The 20,359-nt window shown below is 55.7% G+C and overlaps 2 protein-coding genes, 1 long non-coding RNA gene and 1 other non-coding gene across 10 annotated transcripts in view; all 4 read right to left on the bottom strand.

The window, feature by feature from the left end:
- Positions 1 to 4,994: 4,994 nt before the first annotated feature.
- Positions 4,995 to 12,919, bottom strand: RCC1 (regulator of chromosome condensation 1). The gene is made up of 10 exons (XM_074925984.1): positions 12,554 to 12,919; positions 11,774 to 11,858; positions 10,578 to 10,765; positions 10,104 to 10,283; positions 9,921 to 10,017; positions 8,744 to 8,866; positions 8,372 to 8,527; positions 7,906 to 8,025; positions 7,337 to 7,489; positions 4,995 to 6,432 (listed from the first exon to the last, which is right to left on the bottom strand). The coding sequence occupies exons 2-10, from the start codon at positions 11,844 to 11,846 to the stop codon at positions 6,257 to 6,259; spliced, it is 1,266 nt and encodes a 421-aa protein (XP_074782085.1). The 5' UTR covers positions 11,847 to 11,858; positions 12,554 to 12,919; the 3' UTR covers positions 4,995 to 6,256.
- Positions 12,920 to 16,191: 3,272 nt separating this feature from the next.
- LOC141969970 (uncharacterized) lies at positions 16,192 to 17,577 on the bottom strand. Of its 2 annotated transcripts, none has more exons than XR_012635124.1 (4): positions 17,512 to 17,577; positions 17,236 to 17,284; positions 16,769 to 16,811; positions 16,192 to 16,582 (listed from the first exon to the last, which is right to left on the bottom strand). It is a non-coding gene; the product is annotated as an uncharacterized LOC141969970 (long non-coding RNA). The 2 variants fall into 2 exon arrangements; XR_012635123.1 differs by having other exon boundaries at positions 16,192 to 16,565.
- LOC141970070 (small nucleolar RNA SNORA73 family) lies at positions 16,937 to 17,141 on the bottom strand. The gene has a single exon (XR_012635150.1). It is a non-coding gene; the product is annotated as a small nucleolar RNA SNORA73 family (small nucleolar RNA).
- Positions 17,578 to 17,844: 267 nt separating the features above from the next.
- Positions 17,845 to 20,359, bottom strand: part of PHACTR4 (phosphatase and actin regulator 4) — a 68,610-nt gene continuing 66,095 nt past the window's right edge. For all 6 annotated transcript variants that reach the window (XM_074926119.1, XM_074926121.1, XM_074926122.1 and 3 more), the window contains 2 exons: positions 19,914 to 19,990; positions 17,845 to 19,312 (listed from right to left, as the gene is read on the bottom strand). In XM_074926119.1, coding sequence (XP_074782220.1) covers positions 19,297 to 19,312; positions 19,914 to 19,990 — 93 coding nt within the window. In that variant the 3' untranslated portion in view covers positions 17,845 to 19,296. The remainder of the gene's footprint in view (positions 19,313 to 19,913; positions 19,991 to 20,359) is intronic.

Genomic DNA, 20,359 nt, shown 5'->3' with positions numbered 1-20,359 from the left:
CCGGCTCAGGGTGGTGTTCTGGGGAGTGATGGGAGAGGAACTACTTCTAGATTCAAATTGTAAAAACTCTCCCGTAGTGGGAAAAACCCACCCTCGTAGAAGCCCGAGCCCCTTTAGCTGAGGGTATTTTGCAAGCCCTGGTAACCAAAAGCCTTTTCAACGCACCAGTGGCATTCGAGGCGTCCCCCTGCTGCCGGCCATCAAGATACAGTTTTATTTTAATAGCTCGGCAGCTCAAACTCCGGCCCAAATTACATTTGTAATTTAAATGCAAATGAGGATTTAGTGGAAATGCAATGGAAAGGGGTGTTGGAGCCTGTAACTCCGCTCTTGTTTAATGAGACTTTGGATTTTAAAGTATTTATCGCTTCTGCCGTATCAATTTGTGAAGTGTTTTATGAGTCCCCAAAGAATGGGAAAAGCATAAAAAAAGCACCGGGTGGATGCAAAAAACAGATTTCCAGCTTTGGGGGTAGTTTCTAGCAGGGGCATTGCTGCTCCAGCACCACTCCAAAGCTGCTTCCCAGACCCTTCTCCATCACCCAGCGCCCTCAGAAAATGAATCCAGGCACCGACTCCAGCAATTTCACAGCCCAGTTAAACCAGCATCCAGCCCAGTGAATAATGCAGCAACGTGTGCCAGCACATGGGAGCTGCCACGCACCTACACGCTATTTCCAGGGACCGTCTTTGCAGTCTAATAACATATTTGCTACTGGAGAAAATGTGGTTTTTTTGTTTTTTTTTTTTTTTGTTTTTTTTTTTTTAAATTAATCCACCAAATAATGATCCTAATGTAACAGGCTTTATTCTTACACGTGTGATTAATTACGAAGCCGCCTGTTTCTTTGTCTGCACCGCAGGTTTAGGCTGACTTTCTAATTGCATTATTATGCATATGGAAATGAGTAAATCCGGCTTTCCTGGCGAGGATGCGGACGATATCTCCCACCACCCTTGCTCTGGAGCAGCCCGGGGTGGATTCAGGCTCTCAGCCCTGAAGAGACGCTTCTTGACTTGCAATTCATCATTTAAAAAGAAAAAAATCCCACCACTACAAATAATTACTTGGACTTTTTTTTTTTTTTTCCCTCCCCTTCCTTTCATAGTTACAATTTCTGCTCAACCTGTGCTGTTTTTTTCCCAGTGCAAGTGGAACTGGGAGGAACACGCAGCACCCAGGGACTGGCCATGGGGGGCTGGTTGGTGGCCCAGGGGAGCACTGGGGCTCCTCCATGCAGGGAAGGAGCCGGACTCCTGTTCCCCAGCTCCAGAGGGATATTCCGGGCTGGGAGAGAAGTTTTCCCTACTCTTGAACCATTAAAGGAGATGAACCAGGACTTCAGCAGTTTTGGGAGGGGGCAGAGCTCGCCACACATCACTATTTGAACCCAATTCCTGTCCCCGGGAGACCCAACACGCTCCTCTACCAGGAGCCACACCAGACCATTGCACACCCCAGTTGTACTGGGATATACTGGCCAGGTTCCTGACCTTAATGCCAGGACTCAGGGAGGCGAGACCGCCCGGTGCAATGACCAAACTCTCTCCTTCCCTTGCAGCCCCATCATTAAAGACCTGCACGACCCGACACGCTGCAGCAGCCTGTTTAATTAGCCGGCTCCCAGGGAAAACCACACGGCCCTGCCACCAGGCAACTTGGCAATAATTAAAGCTCATTTCCTCTTTGAGGCAGGAAAAGGAGGACAAGAAATCAATTCAGTATCCCCCAAACCCTCTTGAAGACGCAATTTTCTCCCAGCAGATCTTGCATCAGCATTGCATAGGTAGATTTTTTTTTTTTTCATCTGAAAAACATGTTAAAAACCAAGAAAACAAAAACCCCACCCATTGTTCAAACAACACACAAGGTGCTTTTATTCCAGAGACAAAAGAGTCTCACAACACCAGAGCTCATCCTCCAGGATGCTAAAAGCCCCAAATCCCACGTTCCCATCTTTTGTCTGTAAATTAAAAGCACTTCGAATAGCAACAGATGGTGACCGGGAGCGCGGGATCGGAGCTGCGGGGACCCTCCGGCAGCGGGGGAAGGTCCGGCTGTGCCAGCGGTGGAAAACCTCTGCTGTGCACCGAGGTCAGACCCTGGCACAGCCAGAGGTCCCCCCCGAACCCCATCACAGGACCCAAATTGATGCGCCTCAGCCCCCAAAACACCACCGCCTCCCTCTGCCGGCACAAAACCTCATTAATGAGACGTTTCCCTTTTCTCAATTAAGCTGTTTTCCTTCGCCCACTCTCTCCCCTCTGCGCGGGGGCTCATCCTTCCCCCAATTTCCAGCAACTTCCCATTGAAGTGTCACTCTGGCTCCCAAGACAACGTCAGCTGATTCATCAGCTCTGAATATTTTAAACTCTATTGTTCTCCCCAGCCCTTTTTTCCCCTCTTTCTTGAAAATACCAATGGGCTCCCTAGTCACAAGGGAATGTTTCCCCCTTCCCAGTAGCAGGACCAGCTCCTCGAGGGCGGGTGGATGGAAATGATTCCATCCCATTTGGGAACGATCAGGGTTTTGTCCCCAGCTGCAGATGGAGGAGGGCAGGATCTGGCCCTGTGGGGACCATGCAGGATGGTGCCACCAGCCAGGTGCTGCTTGTGCTGCAAGAAATTGCCCAAACCTGGGGGACAGATGCAAAAATCTGCCCATGCTAAGGGGATGGAGAGTTACTGGAAGCACTGGGATAGGGATTCCTGGGAGGTTGGGCAGGACCAGCATGAGCCATCCCCTCCATAAGGATGTCCCTGCCCCAGAGTGGGTGTGACCCAGAAGGGACAAACCAGCCCTTGGCCAAGATGCTGGGCAGGTGTTTCCTCTCAGTTTATCAGCCGCACTCAGGAAGCGGAGCCCAGGCAGTGTGAGAGGCCGAGGCGACAGGGGATGACTGAGCAGGAGGCTTTTGGCAGCCAAGGAAAGAAGGAAAATCCCGCTTGGCAAAAGGGAGGAAGAATCCTCTCCATCCTCCCAGCCTTCTGCTGTGTGCCTGAAGGTGCTGCACCCCAGTGGGGACATCCCGGTCCAGAGGGACAGGAGCTTCTTGGTGCAACCAGAGCAACCGGGCCAAGTTCTCTGGGGAAAAGCCTCCCCAGGTACCAGCTTGGCCCCTTGCACTGGCTTTTCTTGGTTCAGCTGTGCATCATGGAACTCTTCCCTGTCCAACAGTGGGACTGAGAAGGAGGAATTGGTAAGAGGTACCCCAAGCTGATGATGAGAAAGAAGCTGGGAGCGGAGCTGCACCACCGGGGATGCCAACCCCAGGGAGTGGCAGCCAGAGGGGTGACAAGGAGGGGACAGCCAAACCCCAGCCAGCCCCAGGTTGCTGCTGACAGGGCGGTCGCCAGGATGTGGTGCCTTGACCCGGCTGGTTGGGTCCCTCGGGTCTGTGCATCCCCTTCCCCTCCGTGCTGCCAGCAATGCCTCGGGGGGGGGGGTGGGGTGGGTGGGTGTGTCCAGCCCTTACCAGGGTGAGTTTTGCCCTTCCCAAAATAATTTTCCACAGAATTTTGAACAGCACATCACCTCCAACTTCTCTGGGAGACATTCACACCACCCAGAAAATGCATCGAAACCCACATCTCAAACTCCCCAAACCCCAAGCCCGGTTTAACTGACAATTTAACCCCTTTGCTTCCATCCTCAACCCCAACCCAGATGGGGACAGAGCCGCCTCCTTCCACCCAGGCACCAGGAGCCCCGCAGAGTGAGAGGCTGTTCCTTCCATCCCCGTGGCTTGACAGCATCGCTCCAACGCTGGAGAAGTCCATCTCCCTTTTTTATGTCTCTCTGCCTTTCGTAACTATAAATAGGGCAGTGAGGTTCAAAGCAAAGGGCAGGAAGATGGATGAAAAGCAGCCGCCAGAGCAGGGCTTTGCAGAGCCTAGCACAGCCCTCTGCATCACGGAGGAGTCGATGGGCTTGGAAAAAGGGTGGCAAAGCAACTCAGACTGGGGTGGGTTTTTTTCCTGGAAGGGATATAAAAGTATCAGCGCTGCTTTTTGAAAACTAGGCATTAACGTTGAGCTCATCGCTGGGAATCAGGCCCAAGACAAGGAGGAATTTCCCCGTTAGGTATCCAGCATCAGCAGGTCACATTTGATGGAGGAGAATCAAATGGAGGGTGATGGTCCCCAGGGAGCAGCATCAGCCACGATATTAGTGAACGTTCGCCCATCCACAGCTTGAGGCTTATTAAGGAACCTGCTGCCTCCCAAAATAATTAAGAATAAACAGACACCGGGGCTCCGGTCACACCAGGATGTGGAAATTTGCTCTGTCAGTGCCAGTTTCTGTCCAGAGCAGACACCTGCGTCCAGCTCAGCTCTGAGTGCCCAGCCCGGGGCAGGGACGTGCCGGGACACCTTCCAACCGTGGCCGTGGGCTCAGCTGTGCCTCGGGAAACACAAATTTGCCAGGAATAGGGGTCCCACGGGGACAGCGGGGATCCCATGGGGACCATCCCTTTTCCCTGCCCCACTTCTCCCAGTCCCGAGGTCCCTCTGTCCCCTGCTCCTGCTGCCATCCCGCGGCCGCGTCCCACAACTGCAGCGTGCACCCATATACACACGCCTGGAGCCACAGCAGCACCCAAGGGTGGCCCCGCACCCCTACAAAGCAGGCACCCATCTCGCCCTGTCCCCAGGCACCGTGGCCACAGAGAACTGGTCCCACACCACGGTCTAGGGGTGGCAGGAGGCCGAGGTGTCCTCGGTCCATCCCCCTCTCCCCACCGTGAGCCTCCGCCAGCCCTGGGCTCCCCTCCCCAGGGCCAGCACCGCGGCTCCCATGGCAGCTGGGGGACAGGAACGGGTCGGGATTGACGGAGGGAGGTGGCAGGAGGGGACCGAGCAGCCCTTTCTGGCCCCACCACCCTCAGACGGGATCCCAGAGCAGGCCCGTGCCCATGGAGGGAGGGCTGCCCACCCCTCCAAACCACAGGAAGCACCGGGGTTTATCAAAACTCCGTTTATTCCAAACGTTAAAAGATTACATTTTTTTTCCCTCTCTTCCTCAATCAACCAAAATACTTTACATTTTCTTTAAAAAAAATTTAACCTATTCTGAGCCATTGTACAAGTCCCAGCACCCCGCCCTGCACACACACCCCCCCTTCCCTCTATTGCTGTAACTTAACATACAAAATTGAACCTTCACAGACCCCCCTTCTCAGTCCAGGCACCCAGAAGACAGCACGGAAAGAGAAAATGGGGCAGGCCGGGCACAGGGAGCCAGACCAGTCAGATCAAGACCGCAGACACTGGGGAGGGAGTCCCACTGTTTCGAGCGATTTGATGCATAGCTGGGTTTTGGTTGTCTTCTCAGCAAGGCCCTAACAGCAAATGAAGCTTCTTCCTCAACAAAGGAAAGAGGAAAAAATTCAAATAACAGAGTCCCCACCCGTGGGATGGATTCTGTTGGGTTTCCAAAGGCAACGGGAAAGAACAAGAGTGGCTGGGACTGCAAAAAGCAACGCTGGAAGCAGCTGCTCCGGACAGGAGGGTGGGGGAACCTGCTCCCGGTGCCACTGCCTGGAGGATTTTGGCTCAGATCTTTAAGTGGTGACGGGTGGGAGGCCGGAGCCCCCCTGTTCCAGCAGCCACAGCTCTGTGTGTGGCACAGGCCGGGCATCGTCCAGCAGCGTTCCCCTGCACAGGTGCCCAGCCATGAGCGCTGGGGGTGAGAGGAGAGAGCACCCCAAGAAGGAGCCCAGAGGGGTTTGGTTGGCGGCAGCAGAGAAATCCAAGCCCAATTAAGAGTAAAACAAGAGTAAACCTTGGTAATTTACCAAGAGGTAAAAGATGTTTAGGTTCAGGGGATGGAGCAGTGCCCAGAGATGGGGAACACAGGGACCTCAGAAAGACTTTTGCATCAGGAACAAGGCCCTCAGCTTTGCCGGGCCAGAAAATATCAAAAATAATCAAAGAAGAAGTGGAAAACCCATCCAGCCACGGTACTGAGATCAGTTTAGGACCAAGCCAACCCGGGGGAGCTAATAGAGCACCAGGCACCACGGGAAGACAGACACACACTTGCGGGGAGAAAAAACCACGAGCGTCCCTGAAGAGCCTTGCTCCAGCCACACCCGTGCCGCCGGGGCCTGGCTCCGGGAGCCTCCTGCCCTCCCCACCGCTGTCGGCAGGAGACCAGAGCTGGAGACCGGTCGCCCGCCGCGGGTGGAAGGTGTGGGGGGGTGTGCGGGGGTCCTGTGATCCCGCTGGGCTCGGCTACACGGTGTCGCTTCATCAACTCTGCTCCTTGTCCCTGACCAGCAGCGCCGTGTGCTGCCCGCCGCTGGACACGGCCAGGACCGTGCGGTTTTCCAGTTGCTTCCCCGTCATCTCCACGGGGCTCCAGACGTCGTCCTCTTCCCCTGTGCCCAGCTGGTAGTTGGTGCCCATGCCCCAGGCAAACGCTCGTCCTGCAATGGAGGTGATGTGGAGTTTGAGGCAAAAAAATGACTGTGGGGTGGGGAGGGGACGCAGCAGCCAAACCCGAGGGAACTTCACACCCAGGCAGTGGGGGGGGAAGCGATGGGGGCCAGAGAGCCAGGCAGGGGGGCCAGGAGCCACACTTGGCAACTCAGAGGTGTTTCACCACACAGCCACAGCAGCGTTTCAGCCCCAGGGAGCAAACCAAACCCATTCGCAGAATCACAGAATCATCTGGGTTGGAAAAGCCCTTGAGGCTCCTCCAGCCCAACCATGACCCTCACCCTGACCATTCCCAACTCCCCCAGATCCCTCAGCGCTGGCTCAGCCCGACTCTTCAACCCCTCCAGGGATCCCGGGGACTCCCCCCCTGCCCTGGGCAGCCCATTCCAACGCCCAACAGCCCCTTCTGCACAGAAATCCTTCCTCAGAGCCAGCCTGACCCTGCCCTGGGCAGCTTGAGGCCATTCCCTCGGGGCCTGGCGCTGGGGCCTTGGCTCCAGAGACTCATCCCCCCTCTCTGCCCCCTCCTGGCAGGGAGTTGCAGAGGGCCAGGAGGTCTCCCCTCAGCCTCCTCTTCTCCAGACTAAAGCCCCCAGTTCCCTCAGCCGCTTCTCATTGTCCCACCACAAACCCTCCTTCCCACAGCACCAGAGCACAGAGGTCTCGCAGCAGCAGAGTTCAGGGTGTCAGGGGGACCGGGAGGCCAACGACCCCCTCCTGATCAACACCCTGTTACAAACCTCTCTGCCAAAGGCCCACAAAAATATTTGAGCAGCTGCTGCCCAGCTGCCTCCGGGCTGGGTGGTTGATCAGTGCCAGGACCTGGCTCCAGTCCCGGATGGACGAGGGGTGGGGAGGGGACACGGCAGCGTTCCTGCCCCCAACACTCACCGTCACTGCTGACGGCGTAGCCAACCGACGCGCCGCATGCGACAGAAGAGATGTTGGGCAGCTCCGGGATGACTGTGGGTGTGCTCTTCTCCTCCGCCCCTGCCCCGAGGCCCAGCCGGCCGTACTCTGCCCGGCCCAGGCTGTAGGCTTTACCTGGAGCACAAGAAGATGCACAGGAGGTGACTCAAGGAGGGCAGAAGCCCACAGAAGGACCCTCTTGCCCTGGTCTGGCTCCTAGGGGAGCATCACCATCACTCCTCCCTACCACAGCCTAGATCCCAAAAAAAGAGGAGCAGGGTGAGACAGAGACCACTGAGCTCCCCAAAATCAAGACAGTGGGTGGATGCCTGCACAGACCGAGCCTGCAAGAGCAGAGTTCACAAGTAACCCCAAGTTCCTGTCATCCTCCTTGACCTTTGCTGAAAATTCACTCCACTCTTGTTGCCTTGAACACTGAGGATTTGGAGGGCTCCAGCACGTCACCCCAACACCTCCCCAGTCATGACAAGGGCCACGGGGGTCTCCCGCATCCGCCTTTGTGCAACCCCCAGCCTGCCCGTCACGCTCACCCTCTGAGTCGACGCACACGGTGTGGTGCTGCCCGCCGGAGAACCCGACCCAGGACTTGGTGGAGTTCTTGAAGCACGTCAGGTTCTGTGGGGAGAAGCAGGGCTCGGTGCCCTGGGTCCCTGCGGGGTGGGACACACAAACCCAGGCAGGTCAGGTCCCTAGGCACGGGCAGCCCAGGCCAGGCACCGGCATCGAGCCATCCCCGCTGCAACTCGACACACCAGAGACTAACACAGCCCTCTCCAGCCCCCCCCAAATCAAATCTCTGCTCAAACCCACCAGCTGCAGGGGCTGGGATCTAAACCCAGAGCTATACAGGGTGACCCCCCACCCCAATTTCTAGCTCTGGGGGGTGTTTGGTGTTCAGGATCTGGGGAACCCAGCAGCAACCACTCCCCCAGCCCAGGGAAGACTCTGCAGCCAGACCAAGGCAGGAGATCTGGAGGGACGTTAAGCGAAGCTCACCCAGCTGGTGGTAGTTGGAGAGGCCGAATCCATAGATGTGTCCCTCCTGTGTGACAGCAAAAGTGAAGTAAGCCCCACAAAAGGCGTCCTGGAAGCGCATTTTGCCTCTGTTGCCTTTGCCTCTGACAGGGACACGCTGGGGGACCAGCAGGCGCTCTGGGAGCAGGAGACAAGGTGTCACGCAAGGATTAATGATTTACACCCTTTTCCTTCCCCCTTAGATCCAGCTCACTGAATTCAAGGAACCAGTTTACACATGAGCCCTTAAGAAGCAGGGGAAAAAAATTCTGGGTCTCTTTGCTCCTCTGCAAAGCGCAGAGCTGGGGCCAAAGGATGCAGCACCGCACGCCTCCGAGCACCAAAGCAACTCACGCAGCCCCTTCCTTCCTCCTCGGTTGGCAAAAAGCGCCGGCACTCTCCCCAGCTGGCCCTGCTCGCCACAGCCACACGTGAAGAGGTCACCGTCCATCGTCAGCATCACTAAGTGGTCGTTCCCTGGGAGGAGATGAGGGAGAGGAGGGAAGTAGGGAGTCATGCGCTAGGAACCCAGCAAGACCCAGGGGCTGAGATCCTACATCTATAAATTACTTAATTACTCGAGCGTGTCCAGAGAAGGGCAACGGAGCTGGGGCAGGGTCTGGAGCACAGGTCTGCTGGGGAGCGGCTGGGGGAACTGGGGGGGTTCAGTCTGGAGAAGAGGAGGCTGAGGGGAGACCTCCTGGCCCTCTGCAACTCCCTGCCAGGGGCGGGCAGAGAGGGGGGATGAGTCTCTGGAGCCAAGGCCCCAGCGCCAGGCCCCGAGGGAATGGCCTCAAGCTGCCCAGGGCAGGGTCAGGCTGGCTCTGAGGAAGGATTTCTGTGCAGAAGGGGCTGTTGGGCGTTGGAATGGGCTGCCCAGGGCAGGGGGGGAGTCCCCGGGATCCCTGGAGGGGTTGAAGAGTCGGGCTGAGCCAGCGCTGAGGGATCTGAGGGAGTTGGGAACGGTCAGGGTGAGGGTCATGGTTGGACTGGAGGAGCTTCAAGGGCTTTTGCAACCCAGATGATTCTGGGATTCTATGTAAACCTCTCCAGCTTTCTAGAATTCAGTGGGGTTTACTGCACTGAATACCATGACACCAGCTTCTGGCACAACTTAAAACTCCCTCTTTCTGATCTGGTTCCCCAGCTGAAACTTCAAAGAAGCTGCTCTGGGAATGTTTAGGGGCACAGCCCCTGCCCCAGGCTCACCCTGGACAAGTTCCCTGGGTGCTCTGCTCAGCTTCTCTAAGTCTAGAAGCAGGCGAGTGCTCTGACCCCATGGGGTCACAGTCAGGGCACTCTCGTAAGGCATTTTCCATTGGATTAGGTAAAATATTAACAATACCGTTGGGGCAAGGAGAAACACAAGGTCTGTTCTCTCAGGAGCTAGAGGAGAGCAAGCACACCCTTGTACCTGGCTCAAAGCAGCCAAGAGGGAGGACAAGGACCTTCTGGACCTTCACCTTCTCCCGAGGGTTGCAACAGCCCCAGGAACCAGCCTGACCCACGCGCACCCCGGGACCAGGCTCACCTGAGACAATTTTAACGACGGGTGCGCTGAGCTGGAGCAGCACAGGGACAGAGCTCGTCTTCATGGGCTCCAGCAAGCCAATCACCCCGTTGTTATCCTGCGTGGGGAGACAAGATGTGGGGACATGAGCGGCAGAAGCAGCAACCACCAGCAGAGCTTTCAGCATCCGAGAACCCAACGTACCCGGAAAGAGCCCCAGACAAAAACCCTGCCGTCGTCTGTCAGCGCGGCTGTGTGACTGTCCCCCGCAGAGACCTGCACCACCTTTTCCTGCAGCTCCACCAGCCCTGGCGTGGTCTCTGACCCTTCTGCCGAGGTGTCGCGCCCGAGGGCACCTTCATCGTTGCAGCCAAAGGTGTAGATCTGTAGGGAGAGAGAGTGGGCTGGTCAGGAGGGCACCCGGAGGGGCAACAGGTTGAGTGTGAAGCCAGGGGACAGGGACCCACCAGGCTGAATTATCCCTTTGACCACCTAAAAGTGTGTGGGCCGTGGCACGGAGACCACGCTCATGCCCAGAGCTAGAGTCAGCTCCACGCCTGGGCAGAGCAGGGTCTAATTCAGTCCCTCAGCTCCAGGACACATCCCAGAGCTTGCGGAGAAGCGCAGCTCAGCCTCCCCACACCCCCCTGGGTGCTGCCCCCTCCTCGACACACTCACTTTTCCTGTCTGGCTGAGGCACACCGTGTGCATCCCTCCAGCTTCCACCTGCACCATCATTTCTGGCAGTGGCACCAGGGCTGGCTTCTTCCTCTCCATCACGTCCTCCCCCAGGCCCAGCTGGCCGACATCTCCCTGCCCCAGAGTCAGCACCAGGCCAGGCTGCGTGTGGTGGGACGGGTGGCACACTACAGGGCAGAAAGAAGACAGATTTGACAGTGGGATCGAGCACCCTCAGCACGTTTGCTGACACCACCGAGCTGTGTGGTCTGGTCACCCGCTGGAGGGAAGGGATGTCATCCCGAGGGACTGGACAGGCTTGGAGGTGGGATGTGCCAACCTCATGGAGTTCAACAAGGCCAAGGGCAAGGTCCTGCCCATGGGTCGGGGCAATCCCAGCACAGACACAGGCTGGGTGCTGAGTGGACTGAGAGCAGCCCCAAGGAGAAGGACCTGGGGGTGTTGGTGGGTGGAAAACTGCCTGTGAGGCAGCACCGCGCGCTGGCAGCCCAGAAAGCCAACGGTGTGCTGGGCTGCACCCAGAGCAGGGTGGGCAGCAGGGCGAGGGGGGGATTCTCCCCCTCTGCTCCGCTCTCGGGAGACCCCCCTGCAGGGCTGGGTCCAGCTCTGGGGCACCAACAGCAGAAGGACACGGACCTGCTGGAGCGGGGCCAGAGGAGGCCACGGAGATGCTCGGGGGGCTGGAGTCCCGCTGTGAGGACAGGCTGAGAGAGTTGGGGGGTTCAGCTGGAGGAGAGAAGGCTCCGGGGAGACCTTAGAGCGGCCCCCAGGGCTGGAAGGGGCTGCAGGAAAGGGGGGAGGGACTCAGGGGTGTAGGGACAGGGTGAGGGGTAACAGATTTAAACTGAGAGAGGGGAGATTTAGATTAGACACAAGGAAGAAATTCTTCCCTGTGAGGGTGCTGAGGCCCTGGCACAGGCTGCCCAGAGAAGCTGTGGCTGCCCCCTCCCTGGAAGGGTTCAAGGCCAGGTTGGACGGGGCTTTGGGCAACCTGGGCTAGTGGAAGGTGTCCCTGCCCGGGGCAGGGGGTTGGAACTGGATGATTTTTAAGGTCCCTTCCAACCCAGACCTGTCTGTGATTCTACACACCATACAGAACACACTGGGGGAACAACCCTTCCATTAAAGCAGGTCGCTGGGAATGGGGAGGGAAAACTCCCAGGGGTTTTTCTCACCTTTAATTCTCTTCCTTCCAGGAGACTCTTCCTCTGGCACCGGGCTCCTCTTTGCAGTGCGTTTCCCTGGCATAGCGCCCCGGACCTAAACACCAGAGCCACCCCGCTGGGGTCACCCATGCCAGCTGTTCGGGGTTTACCCCTCCCACCCCGCTTTAAAAATCACCTCGGATCACCTGAGGGACCGATGACTGAATTCAGATTTGAGCACCGATCTCGGCTCCCGCTTTGGGGGAATGCTGTGGGGCTTTTTTTGTCGCGTGCTTTATCCACGGTCCCCATTCTCACGTGGACATGAACCCCGCCACCCTTCACGTCAAGGCAGCCCGGGGAATGACACCAGGGATGGCTCCAGCCCCTGCTTGTCGCCCCCCCAGCGCTGAGGCCGCTCCCCACGCAGGAACACGGCCCCGGGGAGGGCGGGGGGGGGGGGGGGAGGCCGCAGCAAGGAGCACCCCGCTCACTGCCCCCGCTCCCCGCCCCGAGCCGCGCCGCCACACCGCGTGTCCCACCCCCACGACCCAGCGGGGCTCCCCCCGGCCCCTTCCCGCCGTTTGAATTCCCCGCGCCGCCGCCCCCCGCCCCACGTGGGGCCGCGCAGGCCCGCGGCCCGGCCCGGCCTTTCCTGCCCGCCGCTCGCCGAGAGCGGCCGGACGCACCGAAGGCGGCCCGAGGCTCGGCAGGACACCCTCCACCTTCTCCGTATGTGCCCCCCCCGCGCCGCTCCCCTCGCCCCCCCCCCGGCCCGTCCCCCCCCCCGCGGCCTCCCCGCGCTCCCACCTCCGCTCCACCGCCGGCCGCCGCCGCGCGCCCTCACCGCGCATGCGCGGGGGCCACGCCGGGCCCTCGGCGGGGAACAGCGCCCCCTGCCGGCCGGCGGCCCCGCGTGTCCCCTCCGCGGCGGGCGGAGAGAGGGGACGGGAGGGCAGGGGAAGGGAGGGCAGGCAGGTGGGGAAGGGGAGACAAGGGAGGGGAGGCAGGAGAGGGGAGCGCAGGCAGAGCAGGGGACAGGAGGGCAGGGAAGGGAGGGGAGGCCGAGCAGAGCAGGCCAGGGGAGGGCAGGCAGCTGGCGCTGGGCAGGGAGGGGAGAGGAGGGCTGGCAAGGGAGGGCAGGCCGCTGGCGTAGGGCAGGGAGGGGAGAGGAGGGCTGGCAAGGGAGGGCAGGCCGCTGGCGCAGGGCAGGGAGGGGAGAGGAGGGCTGGCAAGGGAGGGCAGGCCGCTGGCGCTGGGCAGGGAGGGGAGAGGAGGGCTGGCAAGGGAGGGCAGGCCGCTGGCGTAGGGCAGGGAGGGGAGAGGAGGGCTGGCAAGGGAGGACAGGCCGCTGGCGTAGGGCAGGGAGGGGAGAGGAGGGCTGGCAAGGGAGGGCAGGCCGCTGGCGCCTTGGAGGCCCCGGCACAGATTCCCAGTCAGCGCGTGCCTGGGTCACTGTGTAAATAACCTGTCCTGCAGCCCAGCGATTCCCGCAGGCAGCGAAGCTCCGGGTTCGGCGGGAAGGCCACAGATCTGCAGCAGAAAACAGCGTTTGATACAAGGAGACTAATTGGATGATGATTGTTAAGACAGAGTATTAAAATCCAGCAGGTCCACACTCCAAGGTCTGGTAACCAGGACCCCAGCCAAGATGCCACCTAGCAGCGGTGTTAGAGAAGCCTCTAACAGAGGTTGTTCTTGGGCTATTTAATGGAAAACACAAACTTATAAAACTTCTTTACACTCTTTGATCTGTTTGGAAAGCTTTGTGTAAAAGCAACAAGTTTAGTAGCACAGACGGTCCTTGCGGTGCAGGGAGATGGTCCAAAGTCACCGATTCTGGGTAGTTAAACTGCGAGTGAGTTGATTTCCAACTGTGAATCTTTCAAAGCATCTAGTGGCGTTTTGAACCATTCCAAGCGTAGCAGAGAGGTTTGTAGCAGCCTCCTCCAGTCCAGAAATGGAAATAACGGTTGCACAAGTTGAAAAACTGTCAGGTTTTCAAGAGCAACTTAATTTTATTACACATATTTGACCCAAGCAAACTGTTCGATGGGGTCAAACGTTGTTTGGACAGCAGGTTTCCCAGCTGCTGTCAGTACTCAACCATTACTTTGTCAATTTTAACGAGTGGAATTAGGACCGATGAATTTGTAGGGTTTTTGGCAGCTTGTGCTATTAATGTCCATTTGTTCAAAGAAAGTGTCACTCATAATCACAGACTCATCCTCACAACTAGACTCCTTGGAACTCCTCAGAGTCCAGTTATTGGGCTTTTGGAACTTTCCGGTCCTTGAAATTACCATAGTTACAATACAATTATCTTAAGATAAAGCCAAAAGCTTTACCTATTTGGCTTCCCCTGGGGGTTTGCTGATTGTTTAGGGAACACCGGGTGCGTCCCCACCAAAGTTTTCCATCCTCATCTTTTTTATAGACTCCTCCACTTTTCCCATCATTCTACTGTTTTAGAAGTGGAAATGCCACTTTTATTATTCAAGTGGGAACCAGACTGAGTTTCTCCTGGCAAAGGCAAGGGAGCAAACCAACAGCCCATGCCTGTGTCCTGCTGCTTACCTGACAGGATGAATCTTTCTTATTCCACTCATTAGTTCTCATTAAGACCAAAGGGCTACGTAATCCATTTGGCATTTAATAGCCGTTTTTTTTTACAGAAATCAAGTTCCTAATTATGTACAAATAGGCCAGCCTCACGCACTCTTGTGTAAGCAGATCCTACTCCTGATCTGCCCAGGTGACCAGAAAACCCTTCCAGGAGGGGCACAACCCCTTATTCCAAACTCCAGTTTCCTGACCCTTTCCCCCTGGAATTCAAGCAGGGCCAAGGGCAGAATATCCAGCCAACTGCTGGGGGGTGGAAAGAGGCAACTAATCAATCTGCTGGCATTTTAACCCTTTAAGCATAACATTCCCCTTTGCAAAGGGTGCAAGAGTGATCTTACCACTCCCCCACAGCAGCACAGGTGTGGTCCAGACTGCATTAACCCTTCTGGGTTTAAGCCTTAATGGCTGATCTAGAGGTTACTCTGCCACAAGATGATCCAAAACCACACAAAAGGGTTATCATCTGCTCCTAATCCAGCCCCAACAGGTAGTAACAGGGGTTTGAAGTGAGTTTCCACGCCTTTCACCATCACACCCTGCAGAGGACAGATGAAGAGCACACACAGGAATCCCACTTGTCTCCACACGGGAGGCACCAACAGGAGTGTCTGGGATTTCCTTCACAGTCCCCAGAATAACCAAGTGATGGCTCACAAGGAAATGCACACCAAGCAAAAAAAAAGTTTATTTAGTTCTCCACTGCAGCTACAGTTTTAGAACCAACTGATACTTTATTATTCCAGGTAACACAAGATGCACAGCTGACTGCTCTCCCATGACCCACCCCTCCATTACCAGCCCCCCCCCGACTGTCACCACACATGGGGTTGACTCACATCTTCCCCAGCAGCTGCCCGGGGCTGTGGCTCCACAGAGCAGCAGATGCCAAGGCCAAGTCCATACAGAGACTCTGTGGCTCCTTTCCCTTACTCCTTACACCCCAGGCCACTCACAGGCCTGCCCCTGACTCTGCAGCACTTTTCAGGTGTGCGCTGGACAATTCCCCACGGCTCTACCCCCATTTCCTCCTGGGTAGCTCAGCCCCAGGCCCCACTGCAGCCCACCGCAAAATTCAGCAGTTACACAACCCACCCTGCAACCGGGTATTTTTCTTCCGGTACAGGCCAGTCCCCAACGTGAAGCACAAGCTATCAAAGGCCACCGAATGCAGATTATCTTGTTTCCTGCCAGTTCTGACCTCTGTGGCTACATTTCCACTGCACAAACTGAACTTTAGCTATCAATTATTTGGGCCGGTAATCTCGATGTGCTCACCCTCTCCCCACTAGACACGTGAATTCTTCTCTGTTGTGAGCATCTCATCACAATCACTCACCAATATTTGCAACAATTTAGAAAACCAGTAGAATTAAGAAACCTTACTGCTTAGCAAGCAGCACACAACCCCGTAGCTATGTGCCGATGAAGTCCAGCCACGTGTTCCCAGTCCTAAAACAGCGTGCCACGTGCCTTCCCCCAGTATTATCCCAGTGCTCCACCACCTGCCTTAGTGGGCTAAAGTCTGCTCTGGGGCTGATTAACGTGAAAGAATGGGGGATTACAGGGGTCTAAGCCGAGGCCTTCATGACTTTCCACCAAGCTTGTTTCTGCTCTTTTGTGCAATTCCATTACTGCACAAATAAGGCCTCAAGCTACTCCCAACAAATACTGTTCCCCTCCACTTCACCAGTGATTTTTTTCCCAGCTCCCTTAGGGGAGTCAGGAATCGACCCCTTTTCCCCATCCATCTGCCCCCAGTCCAGTGTCAGGGGAGGCTTTCGATATGATCCGTAGAGCGAGATTAAGACACAAATGAGACCAAATGCCATAAACCCAAACCAACTTTTATTATCAAAAATAAAAAAATAGTAGCGATAGAATAAAAAGGCAGAAATCAAGCAAGCATTCAGGATAGAATTGCAAAAATAGTCACCACCATGGATCTACAGCGTCCTGTGGGAGGGGTTCAAGTCTCACTGTGCTTCAGCAGTGAGTGATCTCACCGTGGCTTGTCTCAGCTGCCCTTTTTTCTTCCCATTCTAGGGCTGCAGTTTCCATGACAACACCATGCACCTGCACGTCTCCGCCCGCACGTTTCACCCAACTGCCACATGACTTACCGGAATGTTTTTCACAAACCGGAGGTCTCTGCGACCTTGTAGCCGTTCTTACCGTGTTCAGCAGCCGGAGGAATTTTCTGCTTAGAGAAGCAATCTGTGAGACAAATGTTCTACAGTTCAGTCTCACACAAATCTGCATTGGTATTAAATGACTTTAAGCTGATCCAACTCAGTTTCCATAAGCCACTTAAAACTACCTCAAGCTTATCTGAAGTATAAACTATTAGGAGAACCACGTAACTACGCACAGCCAACATTACATTAGTGCAATATCACTCACCTTCCAAATCACTGCTCCACTCCAAAGCTTTTCAAGTTTAGAACTGGAAAAAGCAAAGAAAATGTATTTTAAGTTAATTGCTATGAAGTTTCTTTTTCCCTTTCTGCCCCCCAGCCATGCAGACTGGCACATGTCCTTCCCCACCCCCACCGCCATTCTGCGTGGCAGAGCTGTTTCCTGCATGGTTTATCTCCTCTGTCACCGCCCGAGGGCTCAGAGAAGCAGTAGGAATATGCAGGCTGCAGACTCTAGGCCCGGCTTGATCTCCAACGTCGTGGAAAGGGACCATACGTCACGGGCCCGAGGGCCTACGCTCCCATGCGCCACACGGACAGAGCCGAGAGAGAGCAACTTCTCCGGATATCCACGTTGGATGAACGATTAAAAGCGCTGTAGCCACCTTCACCCCCAAACCCACGTTCCCCCTACACGCGGCTCACAGACGTGACCCCACGAGAGATACTCACGGCAGGAGGGAGCTGGATGGGGCCAGGCCGGGTCAGGCGTCAGCACCGCCTGAGGAAAAGAGGAAAAGACGGTGAGGGTCAGCCCAGGGCAGCGCGGCCCCAGAGTGTCCCCTCAGCAGCACCGCGAACCCAGCGAAGGCCGCTCGCGGCTTCTTATTACCACGGGGACAAGGGCTACGAGCAGCGTGGCCCTTCGCAGGGAGCCCACGGCACAGCGCGGAGGGGAAGGAAACGGGAAGGAAGAAGGGGGGAGGCCGCCGCCGGGCCCGGGCCTACCTGCGCCCGCCGCCGCTCCGCGCAGAGAAAGAGAGCGGGCGCTGCCGCGTGGCCGCATTTATAGAGCGGGCGGGGGCGGGGCTAGAGCGCGCACGCGCAAGGGGCGGGTCGAGCCGCGCCGTGCGCAGAGGGCGGGCGCGGGAGAAGCGGTGGCAGCTGGCGCATGCGCGGTGGGAAAGGCGGGAAGGCGCGGGGAGGGGCCGCCATGGCGGCGCCGCCCCTGAGGGCCCGGCTGCGCCGCCTGTGAGGTGCCGGTGCAGAGCTGGAGCCACGCACCACCATCCTCTTCGGTTCTTCTGCTGAGGCATTTAAAACACCATCACGAAAGCAGACTGTTTTTTAAAAAAATCCTAAAATACTTTTATTCAATAATTAAAATCTGTTGATGAGGAGACTGATATACAATGCAATGATTTAGACTACAGGCATTAATGTACAGGGGGAAGCTGTGAGGGAAAGAGCCCCCCCGCCATCTCCCACAGGCAGGGCTGGGTCTGGCCACGGCCCTGAGGCAGCGGCAGCCCGGGTGTTGGCACAGCGAGGCCCCACCCCGAGCACAAAGGAGACAGGTTTGGGAACAAGGCAAGTCCTCCTCTCCCTTCCCACACCCTCCTCATCCTGTGATACTCCTTTCTTCACGTTAAGTGGCATCTCACACATGGGTTAGGTTTTGTGCATGGTACAGCAGTGGCAGATACCAGATTTTTGTAAAAAAACCCCCACATTTAGGAAGAACTCATGTTCATTCTCCAAAGAGAAAGACTATCTTTTTAAGGTCACTTTTCAAACCTCTTCTTCCCCTCCCCCTTCCACCCACACAGTGAAATTATCAAGTTTCCAGTAGGTTTAGCTGTAAAAATGAGACAAGGCAAGTTTCACCCTGATTTGGGAGAGTAAAAAACATCTGGGAGGAAGCCACAATAAAAATTGACTACTCTCACAGCTTCCCCAAATTAAAAAGTTTTAAAAAGGCAACAGTCATTTCCCGGTTCTGTAATTTGTTAAACAAGCCTAAGTATCTCAAGACAAGATCTGTTAACATCTCAGCAAGTGTGAGAGAGTGGGGAGGGAATGTTTTACACATTTAAGTTGTCTTTTGTTTGTCTTTTTTTTTTTTTTTACAAAAAGATGCAGCATATGTTAATAATATCTATACAATTCCCTTCCAGGACAACAAACCATTGGTCAGTAGTGATTCAGTACATTGAAGACATGACAGAGACACAAGCAAAACCAAAAAATTACAAGTCACATGTCAGTTGTCTGCCAGGTCAGCATCTGCACAGGGTCCTCTGTACACAGCTAATATACACACGTGCTTCCTAGCACACCCACTCTCCATTCCTCAGCTTTCCAACACTAGAGCTGCCTTTTTTTTTTTTTCCTCCCCTCCTCTAGAGAAGGAGGAAGAAATGAGGGAGTTGCATCCCAAAAGGAGTATGTACAGCTGAAAACTGGGCCTGTCCAGGCTGAGAAAGGGGAATGAACCGTTGATTCACATGTGGATGCTCTCCTGGCAGGGATGCTGGCGCCGGAGCAGGGGCGTATTGCTGAGCCGCGCGAGGTATAGTGTTCAGTTCCAGCCTGATGGCACTCGAGACGTGTTTGTTCCAGTGAAATGCTACATTCAGACAGGATTCCCCTTCCCTGGCCGAAAGCCCTTTTCTGGATATGTTTTGAAGGCAAATCTTGGAAGAGCTGAGGTTCTACCCTCGCTGTATTGCCTAGGAGAGGGACGCAGAGAACTTCCAGTCTTCTCGGGTCTCTTGCTCCCTTCTTGGAAGATTATGGTCGATGGTACCTAAAAGCCAAGTGAAAAATCTGAGTCTTGGCCTTGGAACTCAGGTTAAATGGTTACTGAGACACTACACGTGACCAAAACCAGTAAACTGAACCACCTCTAAACTCCCAGCCCTCAGTGAAGCTGTTCACAAACGATTTCACCTCTGCCTCAGAAAGCACTTGTGCTCTGCAAACAGCCACACAGAGCAACTGTTGGGGGTGGCGGGAAAATCACCAGGGCCACTGCCCACAGGTCACTTTGTAGATAATATCAGAGCCAACTACCAAGGTGTTTTGTGGCTGTGGCCTCTGCTGCATGCATCTCTAGCCCCAGAAAACCATACTCCAGCTGCACAGTCACACTGGTTTCAGATACACCTCAAACCAGCCACGGGTCACTTTGAGTTTCCAGGCTCAACACCCCAGTTTAAGGAAGAACAACCCACTTCATGTTTGCTACTCCTCCAGTCATCCAACACCACCAAGGCAGAAAGGGGCTTTACATCTCCAACTGCTGGTCATTTTTTCTAAGGTTTTAATGCTTTACCTCTCAGAACTACCCCTCCCTGCAGCACAACTCTCCCAACAAGACAGAAACTGAGTGACATGATCTTGCTCACCTTGTGAACTGCTTGCTGTCCTCATGGACTTCCATTTCACAGCTCTTAAACTCATTCAGCTCCTTCCGGATGGCAGCCTGCAGGAAGAGGGAGAGATCTTTATCTCCTGCTAAGGCATACATACATTTCCCTCCCATCTCAAGTGAGCTCAGACATGGCAAGAGGGTGCTGTACCTCCAACATCAGCTCAGGTCTGATCTGTATCACCTTTTGGTGGTGAAGAGTTTAGAGAGGTTTTGATATGCAGGGCTGAGTCCCACAGCTCCTTTGGTAAAGGAAGGAGCTCAGACAGCAGCAACCATCCAGCTTTCGCAGTCCATTCACACTAAGCTGAATTTAATCTGCCCCTCGTTCTCCTCCCCCCCCCACCCCGAGGGCTGGGCAGTCCCCACAAGAACAGGCACTTTCCTGCCAGCTTCTCGCTGAGGCCTGCCTCAGCCTGCACA

Source organism: Athene noctua, chromosome 24 (assembly GCF_965140245.1).
Source record: "Athene noctua chromosome 24, bAthNoc1.hap1.1, whole genome shotgun sequence".
In the NCBI taxonomy this organism is placed as follows: domain Eukaryota; kingdom Metazoa; phylum Chordata; class Aves; order Strigiformes; family Strigidae; genus Athene; species Athene noctua.
The sequence above is the reverse complement of the archived record's forward strand: the minus strand, read 5'-3'. Positions and strand labels throughout refer to the sequence as shown.

Bases quoted from the DNA above. Each gene is read 5' to 3' on its own strand.
- RCC1 (XM_074925984.1), bottom strand. From the start codon at position 11,846: ATGCCAGGGAAACGCACTGCAAAGAGGAGCCCGGTGCCAGAGGAAGAG. The intron at 10,284-10,577 runs GTGAGTGTGTCG...CTCTCCCTACAG, and splicing joins GCCTCAGCCAGACAGGAAAA to ATCTACACCTTTGGCTGCAA. The intron at 8,867-9,920 runs GTGAGCCTGGTC...ATCTCCTCCCAG, and splicing joins CGTCGTTAAAATTGTCTCAG to GGAACGACCACTTAGTGATG.